The sequence below is a fragment of the Oryzias melastigma genome, linkage group LG24 (genome assembly GCF_002922805.2).
Source record: "Oryzias melastigma strain HK-1 linkage group LG24, ASM292280v2, whole genome shotgun sequence".
Classification (NCBI taxonomy): domain Eukaryota; kingdom Metazoa; phylum Chordata; class Actinopteri; order Beloniformes; family Adrianichthyidae; genus Oryzias; species Oryzias melastigma.
Window position 1 is genome coordinate 8272043 of NC_050535.1, and position 23822 is coordinate 8295864.

The 23822-nt window shown below is 34.5% G+C and overlaps 2 protein-coding genes across 7 annotated transcripts in view; one reads left to right on the forward strand and one right to left on the reverse strand.

The window, feature by feature from the left end:
• The window catches only part of ak9 (adenylate kinase 9), an 80827-nt gene that overhangs the window by 12635 nt on the left and 44370 nt on the right, over nt 1–23822 (reverse strand). For 5 of the 6 annotated variants that reach the window (XR_002921207.2, XM_024290763.2, XM_024290764.2 and 2 more), the window contains exons 1-8: nt 3136–3320; nt 2961–3024; nt 2836–2888; nt 2661–2757; nt 2317–2429; nt 2096–2242; nt 1304–1423; nt 960–1034 (exon numbers count right to left, since the gene is read on the reverse strand). Coding sequence is in view for 5 of the 6 variants with exons in the window: in XM_024290763.2 (XP_024146531.1) it covers nt 960–1034; nt 1304–1423; nt 2096–2242; nt 2317–2429; nt 2661–2757; nt 2836–2888; nt 2961–3024; nt 3136–3285 (819 nt within the window). In the remaining variant the exon portion in view is untranslated. Of the gene's footprint in view, nt 1–959; nt 1035–1303; nt 1424–2095; nt 2243–2316; nt 2430–2660; nt 2758–2835; nt 2889–2960; nt 3025–3135; nt 3321–23822 lie in introns of those variants that run through there. The other variant, XM_024290765.2, reaches the window with a different exon arrangement.
• The window catches only part of fig4a (FIG4 phosphoinositide 5-phosphatase a), a gene marked incomplete in the record, with an annotated part of 42257 nt that continues 22416 nt past the window's right edge, over nt 3982–23822 (forward strand). The window contains 12 exon segments of the mRNA XM_024290770.2: nt 3982–4120; nt 5202–5300; nt 6221–6344; nt 7785–7941; nt 8164–8214; nt 9670–9833; nt 12091–12219; nt 13246–13346; nt 14950–15112; nt 17220–17317; nt 21463–21596; nt 22680–22796. Of these exon segments, the coding sequence (XP_024146538.1) occupies nt 4058–4120; nt 5202–5300; nt 6221–6344; nt 7785–7941; nt 8164–8214; nt 9670–9833; nt 12091–12219; nt 13246–13346; nt 14950–15112; nt 17220–17317; nt 21463–21596; nt 22680–22796 (1400 nt within the window).

The following is a 23822-nucleotide window of genomic DNA, read 5'->3' on the forward strand; positions in this document are numbered from 1 at the left end:
TAAATTTGTTGAACCTGCTTCTTGAAACGGGCCCCTGAACTGGCAGATTGCCAAAACAAAAAATAATGATTGTATGTATTACTTCCCATGATATGGAGCCCCTAAAGGGACATAAAATGAAAAAATATGAAGACAAATTTTTTTTTTCCCAAAATTGAAGAAAAAAAATGTTTTGGTTATTAACTGATGAGAACCAGTTAGTAACTATTTTTTCCTCTTTCAATTTTGATATTTTTTTCAGATCTGGTTCACACTAGTTACCAACCAGAACATTTCATTTTTGTAAAAATTGAAATTAAAAAGGAAAATTTGTATTGTAAATTTTACGTACCAAATAGTAACTGGTGAGCACCAGTTACTAACCAGACATTGGTTTTACTTCAATTTTTTTACAGAGCTCCTATGTACATTTTTTTTTGTTTTTTAGAAAAAATCAAATGTAAATATTTTTTTACTTAATTTTTTTTTTAACTTCAATGCTTCTTAGGGGCTCCATACAAAAAGAAAAAGCAACAAAATTATTATTTTTTTTTTGTGATTTTAAAAAAAGTTTTTTGGGGTAGTTAAAGGGTTAAGAAAATTAACATGTTAGGACTTTTTTGGATCCATAACTGGGAGTAAATCCTGTTTGTTTTACTTTTTTATTTTTTCTTTCCTAATGAATTTAATTATTGTCATTGTTATTATTAGTAGTAGTATTTGTAGTAGTATTTTTAGGCTTTAATAAGTTCTGCATGCTTCTTTACAAACATTTTTTTTGTATTGTTGTAGCATATATTATTGTTATCATCTATACGTTTGCACCATATAGATTGTATTCTAATGATTAACATGTTTTAAACTAATTTAATAAAAAATAAAGATAAAACTCACAGAACACAAAACTTCCTCTGACACTTGCCTGTTAAAAAAACATTTAAATATATTCTAAATGCAGTAAAATCTGATTCGTTGGTTACCTGCAGTTGCTCCTCAGGTGTGTTGTTCCCATCCAGCTCCAGCAAGAACGCAGGATTATAGCCTTCCATGTAGTCCTGGAGCAGCACAACAGGGAGTAATTATACATAAAAATATAATTGGAAGACTCTGAACATCTCTAATTCCATTGATTATTAACTTTATCTTAATCTTGTGTATTCATTTTTTAATTTAATCCTGGAAAACATGTGTGCTGTATAAAATAGCAGAAATAAAAATACAAATTCAAGGTTTAGTTTATTGTTCCTCCACTGCATTAAATGTTACCACCACCATGCTAAAATCATAACTCTTCTGCTAACAAAACCAAGTCTCCTCGACTCGCCTTCACTTGCGTCAGCACTGAATGGTTGTACAAGTGAATTCTGTCGAGGCTGTTAGCGGGGAGATTCTCTGGCATCCACAGCAGCGCGTCCAGCCTCTCCTTAGAGAGTTCCTCATCAGTCTGATAGCACAGAAAAGAAAAAAATATAAATATTTAACTTTTAGGAGTTAAAGAAAAAGATTCCCTCTCATTGAGAGGAATAAAGTTGAATTGAAAATATATATGTAAAAAAACATTGATTATGTGTATTACTCACCCAACGCAATCAGCGATAGAAAACTTTTGTTTTTTCATTAGATTTATCGTCTTTGTTGCGCTGTTAACGGGTTCAAATGGGTTAAATCTGATGCAAAAGAAGATTTTATTGCTAATCTAAAATAATCCAAGTTTATACTATGATTTCTTAGGTTGGTAATGACATATTTTTAACATATTTTAGCTTTACCATATCTTAAAAACACTTAAAAATAATAATGTTAATAAAAAAACTTCTGATTTTGACTTCCCCCTCTCTAAATACGAGAATCTTTTATTTTTGACTGACTGTCTAGATTTTTTTTTGTTTTAGCCTCATGTGCAGGATACTACAAAATGCTTTATTACTTAAGGTGTGATCATATTGACAATAATGGTTACTGAAATGTGATATTTAGGTAGCACGGGGTCATTAAAAAACTATATTCTTGTAGTTCTTTTCCTTTTTAGAAATTAAAAACTGTTTTGTGTTTTAACATGTTGTTCATACCTATTAGAGGCAACAATTCCCTTTTAAAAGTGTGATCTAATCCAGACCTGCTCTTCATCACTCTCCATCTCCCTCTCCTCCTCCCTGCCATACTCCTCCTCCTCACGCTCCCACTGGTCCCTGCTGAATGACTGTCCAGTTTCTGGGTGCGTCCTCAGACCCGACAGCCTCTGGACCAGATCGCTATCCGGACACTGGAGGAAAAAAAAAGAGAGCTAGTGTAAAAGTGGGTTAAAAATAATCAATGTTCAGCTTTAAAAAGAAAAACCTTAATATTTATGATGAAATCTGGGGGCAACTTCAGGTTCTGGACCAGTTCTAGCTGCTTGTGAACGCTCTGATGATCGTCTGACAGAAACGGAAGGCAGCTCAGGACATAACCTGCACACAGTATGGAAATGACGAAACAATGTCAGTCACATGTTTTTGTATAGCTTGACATTGATTTGTTTTTGTTTACTCAAATTTTAAACCGTTCCATTCAAAAATGCTTCATAAATCTCCAGGATGAAACCGACAAATAGCATTAAAATGCACACAAATTTGAAAATTACACACTTTACAAAACATGCTTTATTTTTTAGCTTATTTGTAGCAGAATTTAACTTTTACCATAATGCTCAACGTCTGGTGAGTTGAGTCTGGCGAGAATCAGCTGTAGCACAACATCATCTGTTATGCTTTTCCCCTCAGATAAGATGCTAAGAAGCTGAAAATGTCAACGTTAGAACAAAAAAAAAAGAAAAAATGATTCACAGTAAAGAGTTAAATAAGACACATAACTCACCTCCATTCCTTCCTGACTTTTATTATTTATATAAGTGTTGAGCAGGTCAGTGTCTGAAGAATTGGTCAAATGCAATTATAGATATTTCTAAAATTATACATATATATAAGTTACAAGTTACTCACCATCAATTAGAATACACTTCCAGGATTCTGCCATTTTTTTGGCCAAGGTGGATTTGCCAACACCCTGCAAACAAACACAAACCACATATGATAAATCACCTGTCAATTTTCGATTTATTTTTTTCATTGGAAACTTAATCTACTGAACAAAAGAGCAGACATTGATGATACGTACAGGTTTTCCTACTATGATAAAGCAGGTGGGTTTAGCTTGTAGTCTTTCCTTCTCAGCTTCATCCTCCATCAGATTGTCCACCAAACAAGCCATTTCATGAATGTAAACAGTGAAAAAAAAGGGAGGAAAATAAAGATAGGCTGCCAACATGTAAAGGAAACTATTTAGTTGACCACCATTGCTATGGTAACCGGCAAACGTCCGCAATTGGCAGGCGGCTATCACGTGACAATGTTTATTACAATTCCTACTATTCAAAATATTGACACAAACAATTATAATAACTAATACACATAGCTAACACAATTATTAGTAACAAGTTCGAAAATTAAAAGACCAAGGGGAAAAAAAACAAAAAAATATTTAAATTTTACGTTTTATTTTATTTTTATTTGTACCAAAAAAAGCATAGCGCAAATATTATTGCTTTTTTTCATGTTACAAAAATGATTTTAAAATAATAATATAACATGAAATGTCATTTTAAAAAAAATCTATATTTTTACTCCGTCTTTCACTTCCGCTTTGGACTCTCCGAGACACCGTACCATCTGATCAGCTGCGAGTGACAGTCACATGATTCATTCAGTTTGAGTCATGCATCTTTCCTTGGCAAAATACCGATATTTTATGACATTATAAACGAGTATTTATTTAACTTTGGTTTTAAACTTTAAAAATATCAACCGTGGCTGACAAATGCGATGAAAACTAATTTAAATTTAGGTGAATCGTAGAAAATAATGCAGTTAGCCTAGCTTAAGTGCTGATGAGCATCGCCAGCTGGAGCGAAAATAAGGAACTTTTAATGGCTATACGTTGATTTGGGATATATTGAGGGGGTGTGGAGTCATATATTCATCTACAGTGACTTTGTTAGTGCTCATATCGTCTACGTTCAGAGAAGAAGAACGCAGGAAACATGCCTCAAACAGCGGCATTCATCGGTGGGATTCAGAAGATGACTCTGTATGAAACCAGAGCAGTAAGTCCCGCAATATATCATAGTATCTATAAACTTTATGCTAAATTTTAAATGCAAGTAAGAACTTGGCTAGAAGCTCATTTATAGATTGTGCGTATCTGTACGGAAGCCGGGAATGACGCATTTGATTTTATTTTACATCATTGTTTTTTTTTTTTTTTTTAATAATTTTCCTGATTATACTATTTCATGTTTAGTCGTTAAATAAATAAATAATAAAAACATCCGAAAAAACTTTACGGTAGGTGGTTCTCGGCTTCCGTAGTTGTTTATACTTTAGTATTTTTTTTTTTTTTGTCCAGAAAAACTGCAGTTGTTTATTTGAACACTAGATAGCAGCAAAACGCGCTCCTGATATTTTTATTTACACTAATGTTTCAATTATTATGCTTGAAATGTACATTTTGGAGGTAAGAAAATATTTATTTTCAAGGTTTTTTTTGTTTTTTTAATGTACAATAAAATGAGCCTTAACCTTTCCTTAACACATGTGTTTTAAGGGATTGTTGAAACTTCTGTGAAGGAGACAAAAAATACTTTTCACATTTAGGATTTCAAATAGTTGAATCAATAAAAAAATGTAAATCATTTTGCTTAACAGTAAACTGTGCAGCTATTGTGAAAAAAAGAAGAAACACTATAGAGAACTGGGAAGTGTGGAACAAGACAGAATGACTCTAATGGTAGCAGACTGTACTGATACATGATGTTCTAATATAACACTCTTCAGACAAATGAAAATCTTGGGTCATCAATGAGTCCAGGATGAGGAAAAAGGGATTTGAAAAGAAGAGACACAGATGGACAACAGAAATCCAGACAAAGAGCATTTAACAATACAGCTTTGTGGTCAAATATGTGTCCTTCATCAAATCTGGACTACAAACACTATTGCAGCGTTCTGTGTGATCATTTCTTTTCTTCCAAAATTCCATATTTAATTTTTCTTGAGTTGCCGTTGTGGAAAATAGTGAATTTAAGATGCATAAAAACACCAGATTGTACTTTTTGTGACATATAAAAAAAAACAATAAAATAAAATTACTAACTAGTTCATCTATAATGGAATTTTTTTCTGCAGAGGTATTTTTTAGTTGGCAGCAATCAGGCGCAGACCAAGCACCGGGTTCTGAAGATCGACCGGACTGAACCCAAGGACCTGGTGATAATAGACGACAAGGTAAGCTCCGAGTTTCAATCTGACGCCGCGTATGATTATGTAATGCAGTGCAGTTTCCCTAAGGGGAACTTTTTCAATCACTCAGTCTGTCCCGAGTGTGCCATCAAAGAGTGAACCCTTCGCTGTTATTGCACTGCTTATTAACTTGTTTTAAAATCTCAGAGCTGACTGATGATCTGCCGATTCTGTCGCGGGTGATTTTTATCACCACACATTTTTTATTATGGAGCATTTGTGACTGACAATCTGTCACATCAAAATCCTGCATGAATTACACTTGCAGCCTCCCTTGGAAGTAAAATATATTTATTAAAACTTCAATTTATTTAAAGAATTTTAGAACACATTTGAAGTAAATAAATCCAAGTAGTTGAATTACTGTTAGAGTCAAGTTCTTTTTTTTTTTTATAATAACAGAATCAAAGTGAAGATGTGCAAAAATATGGCAAAATTCTATGAGAAGAAAGTGTCTGTTTATTAAAATTGCTCCTTAATCCTTTACTTAATACAAAAACTAGTGATTTATTTTTGAAAACTTTTAAAACGCACAGTAGACTAAGCAACAAATATGTAAAAGTAGTGATATATGAGCTGCTTATTGGTCTTTGTAGCACATGTGCACTCTAATCCCTTCAGTAAGCCCGCCCCCACTTCCCGTCACCTTTTTGTCTGTTTTTGATTCACGATTTAAAAAAAAAAAAAACATCCAGAAATGCAATTTTTAGCTTAATTTTCTTAAAATATGTCCTCCATGATCAGAAAAAAGTCCCAAGAACATATTAAAAACACTAAAAACAACAATTTGGGTGACTGAAACTTGAGGATTTGTCAGGAATTTTAAAAGGCATTAATAAATTAATCAATTAAAATAATATTTTTATCTAAATAAATTGCTTTTTGCATTTATTTTTGTCCTAAAGCATGTGTATAACCAACAAGAAGTGCGAGAGTTGCTGAGCCGCTTGGATTTAGGCAACCGCACCAAGATTGGCCAAAAAGGCTCTTCTGGCCTGTCCAGATCTGTCGGTGCCTTTGGCATTGTGGGTAAGTCCGCCTCTTTTGTTCAGCCCTTCAATGGAATAATAGCTGCTGTTACCATGCAAACAAAAAACGATTACCAAAACTGTTTAATGGCCTGGTTTTTGGCCCTTTAGTAGGGAAAGTCAGTGGAAAGACCACCTGCATGGGGGAATAATAATGCTTTTTTAAAAAAAAATTTTATTCAAAAAGCAAAACACGAGGTCAACGCATGCCTTGTGACTGTTCTTGGAACATAACAAGCTGGACACCAATTTTCCGAAAAATCTGCTTGTTTCTGAATTTCCGTCCACACAAATATTATTTTTTTTTACCATCCAGGTCAGTTGCAAAAGAATGCATTTTCAAAAAATATTGTAAAGTTTTAGAATATTCAACACCACTTTTATTTTCCTACCAAGACTAATAAAAAAAACTATCAAATCAAGCTCTTATTTTCCATCTTTGTGATGCAATCTTTGCCCTACCAACCTAATTACGCTTATTTGTCATGAGATTAATTTTTTTTGTGTCTGTTCTGTTTTTTTTCCTTGCTCCACTTTCCTCATGTGACTATTCTGTTTGCCCTAAATCTAAAAGTCGGGGCTTTGTTTGATATGAGGATTGTGCAACAGATCTCATAATTATAATACCTTTCATCAAAGGAGACATTGATGTGACAGAGCGATGGATTGATGAGTAAAAAGGAAATATTTTTATTATTTTGTGGAAAACCTTATTAGTATTTTCAAAATGTTGACTGTTTCTTTAAGAATTCCTGAAAAATCTGACTTTTTCATGTTCAAATCACAAAATGTGAATTTATTCTCCATTATTAATTTGAATAAAGTGTGTATTTTCCGGTGTAATTCTGCGTATTTCGGAGGCTCAGGATGGCCAGGTCACTCTGACACAGACGGATTCTGACTTTGACATCTGTTTAGTTAAATTAGATGTGAGCTTCAGAGCCGTACTTGGCTCACATAAAAGGCTCCCATCCTCGAAGATTAGCCGTCCAGTCATCGTCATTCACTGAATAATGGCTTATATTCATCTCATGTGTGCCCAAAAAAACACACGAAACCCCCAAACACTAATTCAAAAAGCTTATTAACACTTATTAATATGCTTTTTTTCTTTTTCCCAGCATGTAAATCTAGAATAATGAGCACTTTCTCTCTGTGACTAATCCTTGTATAAGTCTAAATATACACAGACATTATCCCCATTATGTGTTGAGTGGGTCAGATGATAAAATAGCTACTCAAAAGCTAAACATTAACTGTGTTGCATGATGCTGTTTGGGTCATTTTTTTAATTGTGTAACCATAAATGGACTGCCTACATAAATGTGAAAAAAAGATTCAGTTGACCCAAAAATGAAGCTGCAACTCACAGTTAGATAGTCCACTTTTTTTCCATATATTTTTACTTTATATGAACAAAATGTGTGTTCATCCATTGCAGGGTTCGTGCGCTTTCTCGAGGGGTATTACATCGTTCTCATCACCAAGCGCAGAAAAATGGCCGACATTGGCGGACACTCCATCTACAAAATTGAAGACACAACCATGATCTACATCCCGAATGACTCTGTTAGAGTTACGCACTCAGATGAAGCGAGGTATGTGTTGTTTTTGTGTCTTTGTTAAAGAAAAAATAATATTTAAGGAAGTCACAGCATCACTGCACACGTGTCACCAAATATATATACTAAAAAACAATAACAAATGAAAGAAAAATTTCATTTTTTTGCATTAAAGTGAACTTTTCATGTCTCAATATGAAGTTAATTGTGATTTTTATTTTTAAAATAATGATTACTGACTGATTATATGTCCTACAGATATGTGCGGATTTTCCAGAATGTGGACCTTTCCAGTAACTTCTATTTCAGGTATAATGTTTAGCTTCAAATTCAATAGATAAAATATAATTTTATCTATTTCTATGTCATAGATATACAAATATCCTGCATTTTTTTAGGAGGGTTGCTTCATTTATAGAAGTTTCGGTTTGAATTATTTTGTTTGCTGACAGGAACCCTGAAGCGTCACCGGTGACGCTTAAAGGGTAACCAAAACCCTAAATTAACTTTTTTTTGGCTGTAGACATTTATAAATGGGGCTTTAAAAAGTGCTGTCAGTTGGTCATAGCCAAATTTTTGACAAATTGAAATAAAATTCTTAAAATTCTTAATTCTTAATCTTTAATTCTTCAAAATATAGTCAAAAATCATCTGTGTTCTGTCGCCCCCTACAGGTTGAATGAAGGTATTACAATTGAATTTTGTGATTGGTCAAACCATATAAGTTTCAGAAGTCCAGTAATGATAACAGTCCAGCCCCAAGCCCCGCCCCTCTGATTGGATTTTCAAATTTCGGATGTGGGCGGAGCCAACTTCCAACTTCCTGGTTTGGTCACCCTTTAAACACAAAAAATCTTTTAACATGTTATTACTTTTCAACACGATCAACGTAATTCCAGCAGATTCTGAAGCGGTAAAAAAGTAAATCAAAGAAGATAAACATTGGAGTTCTGTTAATTAATTAATTAATTTTTAAAAGCAACATAACAATTGATTGTTTTAAGTTTCGATTGTCTGCTTTGTGATCCGAGCTAATCTCACATCTGCAATTAACCCTTATTTATTTAAGTCTTTGGTTACCAACACTGTTTGTAGAATTTGACGTTTTGTATGAGGTTGTAACAACTCGTCATGCTGCACAACTTCTCTATAGCTTTGTTGGGTTTTGTGGTTCTTAGGTCTGTTTTGTTTTTCAAAATAAAACCCTTCACTTCCTGCATCCTGTTGTGATGTGAAGGACACAGCATAAAATTCATCCCAATTATATTTTATTTAGAAAAACAGAAATTTAACCCAGTCCAAGCACACACACACACACACACACACACACACAAATGCACACATAAAGAAATAAAAATATAGGAGAAAAAAAATGCAGTAGATGTGTTTGAAACTACAGCGGTGAAATGACAATATTATATCTAACATGAATCCTTGGAGGCATGCTTTTAATTTTAGAAGTTATTTTATGTCATGGGCAGTCAAAATTGCATGTCACCTCTAGAAAAAAAAAAACACATTTGTTATCATAATGTGGAGAGATAATGATAGTGGTCCAAGTCTAGAACCCTGTGGGATGCCACAATTTAATATATTCCCAGATTTCCCAGAACTAAATTTAAATGTTCAATTTATAGACACTATTATAAAGGTGATAATAAAAATGGAGAATGTCTTTTTGTAAATTCTTCTGTAATCCACCCAATTATCGATAAGGAGAACATTGTGTGCTCGTTTCTCCTGACGCTGCCTTTGTGCCTACAGCTACAGCTATGACCTGAGTCACTCGCTGCAGTACAATCTGACTTTACTGCAGAGGCCTTATGAGCAGTGGCTGTCGGAGGCTTCTTCTGCAGAGGACAAGGTTCACGCACAGAGCAAGCAGGACAGCTTTGACATCTTTGAGGATGAGGGTTTGCCTACACAAGGTGAGGAGGGGTCGGTCACCATAGCCTTTGTCCTTTTGTGGAGTCGGGGTTAGATTGTAGCAGACAAGGCCGGAGGAGTTGGTAAAAAAAGAAAAAAAAGGAGAGATGACAGATGAGGCAGAACTTCCAAACTGTAAAGTTCTGGAAGCTTCTAAAGCAAAAGGGAGGAACTATTTTCTTTGCATCTACAGAACATGAGTAAAACCAATAATCAGGACATAATCAACTCGGATAAATAATCAACTTTAGATATTAGGTATCAGATTTACTGTAAATATTTCAAGATTCTTCACATTTCCTCTTATTTTCAATCATATTGTGCCAAATATGTAAGAAGCCAAGAAGAAAACTGCATTTAAACTGGTTCCTAATTAATAATTAGCCAATATTTTCTCTCATTTATTATAAATGCACTGATTTACAGCCTCTTTTGTGTGAAATTATTAAGACTTTATGGCTTTAACTTGGGTATTTTTTTTTACTTTGAAAAATTACAGTTAGTTGTTATTCTTTTTTGCCAAAACACAACTATTGAAACAGACAAGCAGCAGAAAAAGTTATCAGTAAAATGAGGGAACTCAGTTCAGGGATGACACATAAACACACCAGGATATTCCTGCAGACTCGGTTTGATTGGACGGGGAATTCCCCAAAGCTGTATACCTAGGAGGAAATAAGTATTGGATCTCTTGCTGATTTTGTAGGTTTGTCCTCCTAAAAATAATAAATAAACTGTCATCCTGATGGTAGATTCATTTGAACAGTGAGAGATAGAAAATCAAGAAATTGACTCTAAAGAATTGATAAAAAATGTTTTCATTTCACTGAAGGAAACAAGTATTTGACTCCATAGTAACTAGTTCTGCTTCACACTGACCAGTTAGACCACATGTGTGAAAGTCAAGGCCCGGGGGCCGAATCCGGCCCTCCAGATCATTTTATTTTATTGTTATTTTTTATGTAAATTGTAATTTTGACGCAATATATTTTTATGGAGAATAAAATATTGAAAGTTATTTAAGGTTTAAGTTTTATTCTGGAATAATATTTCTGCCTTTTTATTATTCATATGTTAAACAGTTACAGTTTAAAAAATTGGGATTCTGCTAACTTTGTGGACTATGCATTTAAGAGTTTTTTTGGAGTTTAGTTATTATTTCAGCTACATGCTAGCTGCTTTGTCTAATTGAGGCTTTTAAAAAAGTTGTTGGGTTATTTTGGAGTTAGGCTAATATTTACATCCAAGCTGTTTTTAGCTATTTTTTTTTTCCGTATTTTAGGCTCTTTGAAGTTCAGCTATTTTTTTCAGCTACATGCTAGCTGTTTTGGCTAACCTAGTTTTTTTTTGTTAGTTTTTTTGACTAATTAGGCCAAAATTCCTCTTACAGCATTCACACTAGAATATTCGCAAGTAATGCTATATATCTAGTTAAAAATTATGTTAAAAATTTACATTTTTAAAAATGTAGTTTTAGTGTGTTCAAAAAATGTTTATGCTGTTCGGCCCGCGACTTAAAGTGTGTTTTGGATTTTGGCCCCTTGTGCGATGGAGTTTGACACTCCTGAGTTAGCTTTTTAATTATAGAAAATACACCTGTACACAGAATCAGTCCTTCTGTCAGAAGCTGTTGATGCAAATCTTAGAGACATGACCATCAGTCATCCTGTAGGTTTGGGGCTCCAAACACGACCTCACCTGGTGAAGTGTCCTTTATCATGACAACAGTGAGAAATAAAAAACAACACGGCATGAGTTAAGGTGAAGCAGCAGATCAAAGTCATGGAGCGGCCCGGCCAATCCCCGGAACTCAAGCTTATAGAAAACTTAAGGAGAGTTGCCAAGAGACAGCCTCCAAATCCTAACGATGTGGAAGTCATTTGCAAAGAAGAGTGGGCCAGAATTCCTCCTGATACGTGCAGAAACCAGGTCACCAGCTAGAAAAACACCTGACTTTTGTGCTTGTTAATGAGCTTTTTGCCACAAACTAAATCTTTACCGCAAGAGGGATCAAATACTTATTTCCTAATGAATGACAGACTTAAGTGGGCAAATGTATATAATCAGTAAGAGGTCAAAAACAGTATTTGCTCTACTTTTGTGTTTGTTTTTTGTTTACTTCATTCAAAGATGGACTAATCTGCCTGGAAAATACCATGCAGCTTGTTCAGGAGGTGTTAAAGCTTGATGTTTTTTTATTTCCCTGGGTAACATTTTGAGATGTGAACGAACGCTTACATTTTGTATTTTGTGACTTAGTGGTTTACGGCCTCCGGAACGAGCCGTACTACAAGTACGTGTGGAACGGGAAGCTGCTGGAGCGAGTCAAGGACACGGTGCATCCGGACTGGCTCATGTATATAATCCACGGCTTCTGCGGCCAGTCCAGTATCCTTTCCGCCTTTCCAGATCGCTTCTGCCGGATAAACTCTGAGCCTGCTCGTTCTATTTGTGTGTCTTCCAGTTGCTGTGATACGTGTGTTTCCATGGTTTTGAAGACACTCTTTTTAAACGATGTAAAAAACTCCCGAGACTTTGTTTGGGCATGACATGCTTGCGGTGACGGCTATAATTGAGCACGCACGAGCAGAAGAGGCAGCTGCATTATTTCTTTGGCGCTCCTCATCCTTCAGCCCGTGCACGTGGATCGCTACGACGTGAAACGTGATTTGAAACTTTGGGCTTCAGCAAACAAACACAATGACGGGAAATCGTTTTCCTGGCATCTGTGGGATAGAAATCAAAGTTTCATGACAAAATATGTATTTATTCATTTATTTTAAACTTGGAGTTTTAAAATATGAGAACTTTTGATTGAGTTTTATCATTAATTGAGTTTTCATGCATATTTTTTACTTTAAGTTGTCGGATTTATGACTATAAAATCCTGCCTTAAGCAAAGTATTAAAGTCATTTATCAGAGCATGTAATTTGCACAAATAAATTGCATTTTTTGTCCACAAAAAATGTGAGTTTAGCCTTTTCCTGCTTTTTTCAGTGAGTGGGACAAACCCAGTGGGTGTACTATATATTCAAAGGTTTGTAGTTCATAAAGTATTGACCCACATGCAGCAAAAAGGACAAAACAACTTTTGTTTATTGATGATGGTGTACAGAATGTTTAAACAGTGCGATACAAAGATGTGGCTGTGCACCTACAATCTTTATAGAGTGCACAACCTTCCTCCCACTGCCTGCATTCGTTTCTTGCTCATACTCTACGGCTGACACGAGGCGGTGTGGCCACGTGTACATCAACACAGGAAAAAAACAAATCTAAGATTAGATGCTTCTAATTTACATTTTTTCTAGTTTTAAGTTAAATAAAATGTTAAAAATGAGCAATTTTTTACCCCAAAATATATTTTTTTCTCATGAAAAAGCTGTTTTACCTCCTTTAACCCACAACTCCAGAGCTGCTGATTTACGGTCGACCGGTTCATATTACCCTCATTGCCAGGCGCTCCAGTAGATTCGCCGGGACCCGCTTCCTGAAAAGAGGGGCCAACTGCGAGGTAAAGCGGTTGCTGGGGCAACAGGGAAGATGGATGCTGAGAATAAGGTTGAGGGCCAGAAAGATGATTGAGATGACTCAAGTTGATTGCAGGGGGTTAATTTGACCCACTGCCTCGTTCTTCAGTATGCATGAATGTCTGTGTGGGTGTGCGGTTGGAGGAGAGATGAGCTTCAGACACAAATAGTTCCCTAGCGGGGGACAGAAAAGAAAAAAAAAGAGTTTTGTAATTATAGTGTAAAAATAAAGGAGAATTTATGTACAAAATATTTAAACTTTTGAAATGTTAAATCTTCCAAATCCTCTTGTAAAGCTGACAGTAATGAGTTTTTATGTTGTTATGCTAATAAAGCTTAAAGAATAACTTAATTCGTTTATTAATTTGTATTTCGTCAGCCACTAATCGTGCAAGTTCTCCCCTTTTAACAGACGAGAGAGGGTGATAATTTTCACAATAGGTATACCTCAACTGTGAAAGAAAAAAAATATTTTTAAAGAATTTATTTGTATATTATGGTGGAAAATAAGTATTTGGTCAATAACAAAATTTAATCTCAATACTTTGTTATATACTCCTTGTTGGCAAAGCAGTCTAACGTTTTCTGTAAGTCCTCACAAGGTTTCACAAACTGGTATTTTGGTCCATTCCTCCATGCAGATCTCCTCAAGAGCAGTGATGATTTTCTATGAGATCTGGAGACTGGCCACTTCAGGAGCTTGAAATGCTTCTCACTCCTTCGTTACCCGGGCCGTGTGTTTGGGAAAGACCCAGCCATGTCTCATCTTCAATTGCGGATTGAGGATTTCAGTGTGTTATTGATGGTAGCCTTGGTTACTTTGGTCCCGGCTCTCCGCAGGTCATTCACCAGGTCCCCCCGTGTGGTTCTGGGATTTTTGCTCACCGTTCTTGTGATCATTTTGACCCCACAGGGTGAGATCTTGTAGGGAACCCCAGGTGAAGGGAGATTATCTTGTAGGTCTTCCATTTCCTAATAAATGTTGTCTTCACACCGAGTTGCTTACGTCTTGTAGATCTTCCCAGCCTGATGCAGGTCCACAATTTTGTTTCTGGTGTCCTTAGACAGCTCTTTGGTTATAGTGGAGTTTGGAGTGTGACTGTTTGAGGTTGTGAGCTGGTGTCTTTTATATAGATAACGAGTTCAAACAGGTGCCATTAATCCAGATAATGAGTGGAGGACAGAGGATTCTTGCTTGTTTGTAATTGACCAAATACTTATTTTCCACCATAATTTGCCAAAAAAAATTTTAAAAATCAGATTTTCTGGATGTTTTTTTTCTCATTTTGTCTGTCATAGTTGAGGCAGACCTATGATGAAAGTTACATGCCTCTCGCGTCTTTTTAAGTGGGAGAACTTGCACAGTTGGTGGCTGACTAAATACTTTCTCCCTCATATGTATATATGGATGTTATATTGATTTTATTGAGAATTGTCTGCTCTGTGTTCCACCGACAAATTCCTACTAAGAAAATAAAGTAACTTTGGTTTGATTTGATTTGATTGATATATTTTTTTTGTGTTGAGCTTCCCAGCCCTGCATTTATGGCATCTTTTTTTTTTTTTTTTTTTTGGCTGGTTCCGCAGGGCGATGTAGCCAATGAGGTGGAGACGGAGCAGATCGTCCACGATTCTTCGGTCACGTCTTTCACAGCGGGAAGTTACTCCTCGTACGTCCAGGTCCGAGGTTCTGTTCCACTTTACTGGTCTCAAGACATCTCCACCATGATGCCCAAACCTCCAATAAGATGTAAGACTGTTCAGCTACAAATTAAATAATTCTTTCTGTCACTTTTGGTTTGACCACAAATGACCTTATTGGGTGGAAAAAGATCAGAAAACCGCACACCTGTAAGAGTAGATCTATTTTAAAGCTATTACATTACTGCAATGTCATTAGGATGAAATTAGGAAAGGAAGAGCAGGATGATGCATTCATTTCCTTTTGGTTTATATGCCTGTTGTGTGTTCTTCTGTGATCTTCTTTCCCTCACATTGACCTTTTGTATTTATCCTGACATGGCATTTTGCCTGTGTCAGATACACTCAGTGTGGTCCTAAAATACCTCTGTTTATTAACTCGCATCAGTGAACTGAAGCCACCATAATCCCTCAAGAACGGTCCTTACTTGACATTTCTGAAAAGCGGCTCAAATCCTGATCAGTTGCTTTGTGTTTGATTCTGTGGTTCTGCGTCTGTTCGTGTGCAGTTTAACATTGTTTGTTCTGAAGACGTTTTTTTAGTCCTAGACAAAAAAAAAAAAAATTAAAACTGCACCTGAACTCCATTTATTCTCATTATTTTTGTTTTATCAGTTTATGTTCAGAACCACGAAGATCTCATTTGTTTTGAAGCCTGTATTGCAAAAACAGGTCCTCTAGAAAAGAGTAGAAAAATCTAAAAATAAAATAAATAAACAAATAAATAAATAAGCAAAAAATATATCCCCATGGGGTAATGGGGTTTTAAGAAAAAAATACTTGTCATGAAGAAATGTGTTCTGTTTATAAAGATTATTTTGCTATTGAAAATCTTCTTGATAAAATTCTTTATTTTTCCATCCATGATTCCATCCATCCATCCATCCATTGATTTCATCCAATCATCCATCCATTGATTTCATCCATCCATCCATCCATTGATTCCATCCAATCATCCATCCATCCATCCATTGATTTCATCCATCCATCCATCCATTGATTCCATCCAATCATCCATCCATTGATTTCATCCATCCATCCATCCATTGATTCCATCCAATCATCCATCCATCCATCCATCCATTGATTCATCCATCCATCCATTGATTCCATCCATCCATCCATAGATTCCATCCATTGATCCCATCCATCCATCCATCCATCCATAGATTCCATCCATCCATCCATAGATTCCATCCATTGATTCCATCCATCCATCCATCCATCCATAGATTCCATCCATTGATTCCATCCATCCATCCATTGATTCCATCCAATCGTCCATCCATCCATTGATGCATCCATCCATCCATTGATTCCATCCATCAATTCCATCCAATCATCCATCCATCCATTAATTCCATCCAATCATCCATCCATCCATTGATTCCATCCAATCATCCATCCATCCATCCATCCATTGATTCCATCCATAGATTACATCCATCCATCCATCCATTGATTCCATCCATCCATTGATTCCATCCATAGATTACATCCATCCATCCATCCAATCATCCATTGATTCCATCCATCCATCCATCCATCCATAGATTACATCCATCCATTGATTCCATCCATCCATTGATTCCATCCATCCATCCATCCAGCCATCCATCTTTCATTTGTTTCATTTAATATGATGCGATGCTTCTCTCCGACGGATTATACAACTCCTCTCCCTTCCAGCATGAGTAAAAATGAGGAGAAAATAGTCAGAATAAACCAAAAAATGAACTACTCAGCTTTTATGGGCTACACGGAACACTCAGAGGAAATGCAGCAAAAGTTTGACCTAGTTCTTCCAGTTCTTTTGCTTTCAGTACCAAATGTCTGATTTCAGCCACTTTTGCAGAAGAACACAGCGAGGGAAGTTTATTATTTAAGGGAGGGTACTGGAAATTTGGAGAATGAAGAGTGGAGTGAATGCATGAAGTTTTAGAAAAAGAAGCAAATTATTTTTTTTAATGCATTTGATTTTCTGATATGTAAAAATGATAAATAAAAAAGAGTTGTTTTGTGCTTTATGGCTCTAAGTTCTGATTAAATTGCTAATTTTTAATATTTCTGTATTTCAATTTACCAAATTAATTTTTAAAAATGCTTGTTGACTTATAATCATTTAATTTTATATTTCTTCCTCTTTTTCTTTAAAGTGGACCAAGCTGACCCATACGCTCATGTAGCCGGCTTACATTTCGACCAGATGCTGCAGCGGTTTGGATCTCCCATCATCATCCTGAACCTGGTCAAGGTAATAAATATTGTAAAAAAAAAAAAAAAAGTATCTCAGCTTATTTTTCAAGAACAATAATAGCTAAACGAGTATCATAAACAACATAAAAATACATATATGCAGAAATTCTCGTCAAAAATCTATTTTTTCAATTTTTCTTTAAGTAAAATCACACAGGTTAAATAAATGCCTTGAATTGGTCATTCTAGGGGGAGTCATTATGTTGCAAAAAAAAAAAAAAAAGATAAGCCAGAAATGTGTTAAACTATTATTCCTGACAAACTTTAAAATACATTTTATGAGTTGTTCTATAAGGTATTTTCCGGTTTTGTTTTGATGTTTACTTTTGTTTCAGAGTACAGTAAGACATTAAATCAATACATTCTTGAAATAATTAATACAATCTGAGTTTTGAGACCCAAAGGAACTTATGGGAATTTTTTTTAATCCACTCAACCTCATTTTTTATATATCAGAAATACGAGAACATTAAAAATTGAGTTGTTTGTGCTTTTTTACTGATTAGTAAAAAAGATATTAGACTGAAGTGTTTTCCTCACATGAGTATCCGCCATTTCTAATAGTTAAAAGGGTGCTTCCATTTTATACATACATACACTTTTTTTAATTACAAGCATATTTAAGTTTAAATCAGTTTTTCTTGAAAGTTTAAGCATAATTGAATGTAATTGCCTTAAATAGGTTTCATTACTCTGAAAGCTTTAAAGAAGTAAATTTATTGTCTGCTGGAATCAACCTGAATTAATAATTGTTTTTTTTAAAGAGAGCTTTCTAAGAAATATTGATCATGTTTGTTTAAATTTGTAACAGATCAAGTACTTTTTATACTAAATTAAAGTTTTAAACTGTGCATGCTTTTTACAATATTAATGCATCTTTTTTTTTTAAATTATTGGTTAAAAAAAGTAAAAGTCCCATCAGTTGTCAAGCATTTGACCCATACCCTGAGGGAGCGGTGAGCTGCAGACACCCCAATCCAATATTTAACCCCCTAATCCAACCCCTTAATGCTTTCAAGCAGGGAGGCACATTTTAAGAGTCTTTAGTATGACTCGTTCTGGATTTGAACTTTCTTTCCAGTCTCAAGGCGGACACTCTACCACAACGCCACTGAGCTGGATGCATCTAAACTTAACAATTGTTCTCTGTTAAGATGTTTAATTATTAGATATATTAGCATAAAGAACGTGTGTGGGAAGCATTGTAGAAAACGTGAGTTTTTGTGGGTGATATTTAGGGCTGCCACAATTAGTCGACTAATTGACTATTAAAATAGTCGACAATTAATTTAATAGTCGATTAGTCATTACTTTATATTATATGGATTTATTAAGGTTTTTTGGGCTATTTTGGAGTTTAGCTAATAATTCAGCTACATGCTAGCTAATTTGGCTAATTTTGGATTTTTTCAGTTTTTTAGGGGCTAATTTGGAGTTCATCTTAAATGTCAGCTAATTTGGCTAATTTATGATTTTTTTTCAGTTTTTTAGGGGCTAATTTGGAGTTCATCTTAAATATCAGCTAATTTGGCTAATTTATGATTTTTTTTCAGTTTTTTAGGCTAATTTGGAGTTTATCTTAAATGTCAGCTAATTCGGCTAATTTATGATTTTTTCAGTTTTTTAGGCTAATTTGGAATTTAGATGATATTTCAGCTACATGCTAGCTATTTTGGCTAATTTAAGATTTTTTCTTTTTTTAGGCTAATTTGGAGTTTAGCTAATAATTCAGCTACATGCTAGCTATTTTGGCTAATTTTGGATTTTTTCAGTTTTTTAGGGGCTAATTTGGAGTTCATCTTAAATGTCAGCTAATTTGGCTAATTTATGATTTTTTTTCAGTTTTTTAGGCTAATTTGGAGTTTATCTTAAATTTCAGCTAATTTGGCTAATTTATGATTTTTTTCAGTTTTTTAGGCTAATTTGGAATTACATAATATTTCAGCTACATGCTAGCTATTTTGGCTAATTTAAGATTTTTTTCAGTTTTTTAGGCTAATTTGGAGTTTAGCTAATATTTTAGCTACATGCTAGCTATTTTGGCTAATTTAAGATTTTTTCAGTTTTTTAGGCTAATTTGGAGTTTAGCTAATATTTCAGCTACATGCTAGCTATATTGGCTAATTTAAGATTTTTTCATTTTTTTCTGGCTATTAGGTTCACCATTTTCAGCTCTAAACTTTTGTGTTTTTAGCTGTCAAATTGAGCATCTTCAGCTATCAGCACTAGCATCTTCAGCTTCCGAATTCAGCTTACAGCCTTCACACTAGCATTATTGCAGGTAATGCTATATATCTAGTTTTTAGTTAGTTTAAAGCTAATTATGGTTAAGATGTGTGCTTTACATCCAGTTTGTGGATGACCCAATTTGTCGATTGATTAGTCGACTATTAAAATAATCGTTTGTGGCAGCACTAGTGATATTCAGCTTTTGATATTGATTTTATCTCTGCATAACTCTGCAAAAAGACGCACTGACAAAAAAATTTCACACAATCTCAACATATTGTGATTAAATATAAGAAAACTGATCAAATAGCACCTAAATCAGGACGCTTTATTGTGAAAAACCGTTTCCATTGTACCAGAAAGGCGGAATGAGTTTTATATGCCGATTTTATTCCCACCATTTCATCCCACTGTGCGCGGCATTAGACTTTCCGTCGGGCTCACAGCCATGTAATTTGTTGCTTGGGTTTCAAGCTCACGTTGTCGGTCACAAGGGGAGTCGGGAGACGACAGACCAATAGCAGCGCTCGGAGCTCGGCGTATGTCACAGCCATGTGAAATGTGCAGACCTTGGGGAATAAGGGACCCCTCCTGTCATAATGCTCATCATGGATAGACACAATAGCCCCCCCCCCCAAAAAAATAAGTAAATAAAAAAAAAACTGTCGGGCCACTGCTCCTCCCAGGTGGGTCAGCAGGAGTAGTGTTCAGTCAGGTAAATGAGCATGATTTTTATACCGGCTACAGCATGTTTCTTTGTGTTTTTGAAAGCACGTGGCCGAGCATGTGAACAAATAAAGTCCAGCGGTTTTCATCTTCCAGGTGGCTTTTATTGCTCGCTAAAAGAAAAAATGAAAAATGTTTTTTTGTGTACTCATTTCTGTCAACAAAAACATCCTATAGTAACTTTCCCTTTTCTCTTATTCTATCTTTTATGACTTTATGGGCTCACCTGTGCTTAGCAAGTGTTAGGGAGCCAGCGTACGTACGTGCCAGACTGGGCCATAGTGCAGAGTCAATGAGGAAATGTGCTGGTAATTATGTGGGAAACCTGAATGGAGACGTGTGTAATGATGCATCCGCGCTGAATGGGTCGTAAAGATGCCGTAGAGGAGGAGAGGTTAATGGATGGAGAAACTCGCATTCTGATTTTATGTTGAAAGGATAGAGTTGTATTTTTTTTAGGGCCGGGAATCGATTAAAAAAATTAACTAATTAATCGCAAATCTGGAAAAATTAATCAGATTAATTAGAATTATTATTATTATTGTTACAGTATTTGTTAGCCACTTATCGGAAAATAATCATAATATGAAATCACTCTCAAATTTGTACATTTAGATAATTTATTTTTATTCCCTAAAACTCAGTTTTTTTCTACTTTTGAATTTACTCCTGTATTTTCAATTTAAAAGATTGCTTATTTGGTATCATTTTAATCAGCACAACCTCTACTATGTGACACTATCTTTATTTAGTCATTTTTACATGTTGTATTCACACACTAGTCATAAAATTATGCAAAAACAGAAAATTCTCTAGAAAAATTTGATTTTTCTCCTATTTTACATTTTTCCTGTAATACTGTTATTTTTTCCAGCTTTTTCCTTTTTTCTTATACATTTACTTTATTATGCTTTTGAAAAATAATAAAACGATTTGTTTGGGAGAAGTTTGATCCAGCTGGATTTGGGCTTGGCTGCTCACAGGTGGGGGTGTGTCTGTCTTCTCTGAACAGTTTGCCATTAATATTTTTTAATCGTGTGATTAAAAAATCTTAATCACACAATTAAAAAATCTTAATCATCTGATTAATAAATATTAACTAATTAATTATGTTTTATTAATCGCGCGAGTTAATGCGTCAACATTCACGGCCCTAATTTTTATTTATTTATTTTTTTTTATTTGCAGAAACGAGAAAAAAGAAAACATGAGAAGATTCTGAGTGAAGACCTCTACCCAGCTGTCTTCAACCTTAACCAGTTCCTCCCTCCAGAGCACTGCATTGAGTACATTGCGTGGGACATGGCCCGCTACACCAAAAGGTACAAACCAGCAGTATATTAAAGCATATATTTGAATTAATAACCTTTAGTGTCATTGCAACAAGAATATTTTTGTAGTATTGTGTATTTCTAACATGAGACATGAACAATTTCATTAAAAAAACTTTGGAAATGTAGATAATAAATACAATATAGAATTAATTGAAAATGTACATTGATATTTACAGATAAACTATGTTGTCATGTGACCGACAGACTTTTTGATTGTTACTATCTTTCGTGAAAACATCTGTTCTTTCTGAAAATGGACAGTATTGGCTGTGGATTCAACTCACATCTAAAAACAAAGAGATTACGCCCCTTCATTGAACTAAGAGCTAAAAAATGTGGTTAAAAAGGTTTATTATTTGGTCCATAAGTTGGACTGTTGTGTGAGAAAAAGGATGGACTTCTTAGTGATTTCTTTGTGAAACGACCTAGCTCCAATACTTTTCTTTTTCAAAGATATGTAGTATTTTAATGGTCTCGTATTATTACTGAGTTAAAGTACTAGTCTGTGTCCAGTTAGTACACTGCAGAATACCTTTAGGACTCTAGAGACTTCTATACCTAACGTTATGCTTCTATGACCCTAGTTTGAGTTATTTCTTTAATATTCTTCATTTATTTTGGTGTAATTTTTCATTTCTTTGCACACGGCTCTAATAAAGAACTACCCTGCTGAAGAACACATTTAAATATGGATTTATCTTTGAGTTTCTCAATGGAAAAAACGTAAAAATAAGATCTAAATTATGATAAAATGATTTCAAAGTGGATTCAGATCACATTTAGGTCTAATTTGCTATTTACACCAACACAAAACAACAATAAAACAAACAAAAAAAGCAGGAAAGACCACCTTCTTTGTTAAATCTGAATATCAAGTCTACATAGTGATAAAAACAAGTTACCAAGTCTCCATTTTTGGGTATTTTTGTGCTTTTTTTTCCCCGTTTCATGTACATTTTGAAGAAACTTCATAACTGTTTTTGCCATTTGTGTGACATTTTCACACCACAATAACAGTTTAAGCTACAAAAATGTAAACCTTTTCAATTCATTTTTTCCTCCTCTTTCCAGTAAGTTATGTAACGTCCTGGACCGCTTGAGTATGATCGCAGAAAACGTGGTCAAAAGGACGGGCTTCTTTATAAACCGCTCTGACTTCTACTGTCATACCATCCGACCTGATGACAGGTGAGTCTTTTTACCAAATACATTCATATATAAAAATGCATCAATGGAATGAAGCATTTTTTAATAAAATAGTGCTCTCACTATTCAGGAATTCAAGGATTTCGACTTTTATCTTAGGATAAAATCACTGAAACGCTTTAAATATTTTCTGTCAATAGAATAAATGACTGTTTATTGCAAAGGGTGAAGTAATAAGCAAAGGAAAGTGTTTCTTTGTACCAACTCTGTTTTAATCTTGCCTCCTGCTAATACAGTTTTGTTATGTAACAGGCCGAGTACGCTACAAAGATGAACAATTACCCTTTACTGTGCATTATATAACTTTCTTCTGCACTCCCAATGGTTCCCTGTAGACACATTGAAGACTCTCTCATAAACTTCCATTATGTTGAGCTATTATTTAGAGGCCCTTTAATGTTCTCTGCATTAACAGCTCCTGTCTGAATTGACTTTATGTTAAGTTTTTGCTGTTGCATTGGTCACTAGCGTGTCTGTAAATTTAAAAATATTGCTTTACGTTTTTTGCAATGCGTAAAGAAGCTTTATTGATGATTTTTTAATCTTTCTCAATACTAATATTGACTGTAGCTCCGCCCCTGAAGATGGAATATCTACATTCCATTTAAAAATGTTTTTAATATATTAATTATTTTTTTATTTATGGGTCCAAATTAGCTGAAATGCACAGTAGTTAGTGAATCTGCTGAATTTGGAGCAGTTTGTAGCTTTGCCACTAGTTGACATTTTATCTCCAACATTTTTTAGTTAAAAAAAAATCATTTTTTTCTTTAAATTTGGGTTGTAAATACAAATATTTGGAATTGAAATTTTAACATTTTAGTTTTAACATTGAAATAATTATGGTATTATTATTTTTACTAATATTAGCAGATACAATGTTAGCACATACAACAGATGCAAAGTTATAAAGTTATAAAAGTTAATTAAAAATATTTCAGTTAATTTGTTAAAATATTTCACAAAGCTTTTAAAACATATATATATATATATATATATATATATATA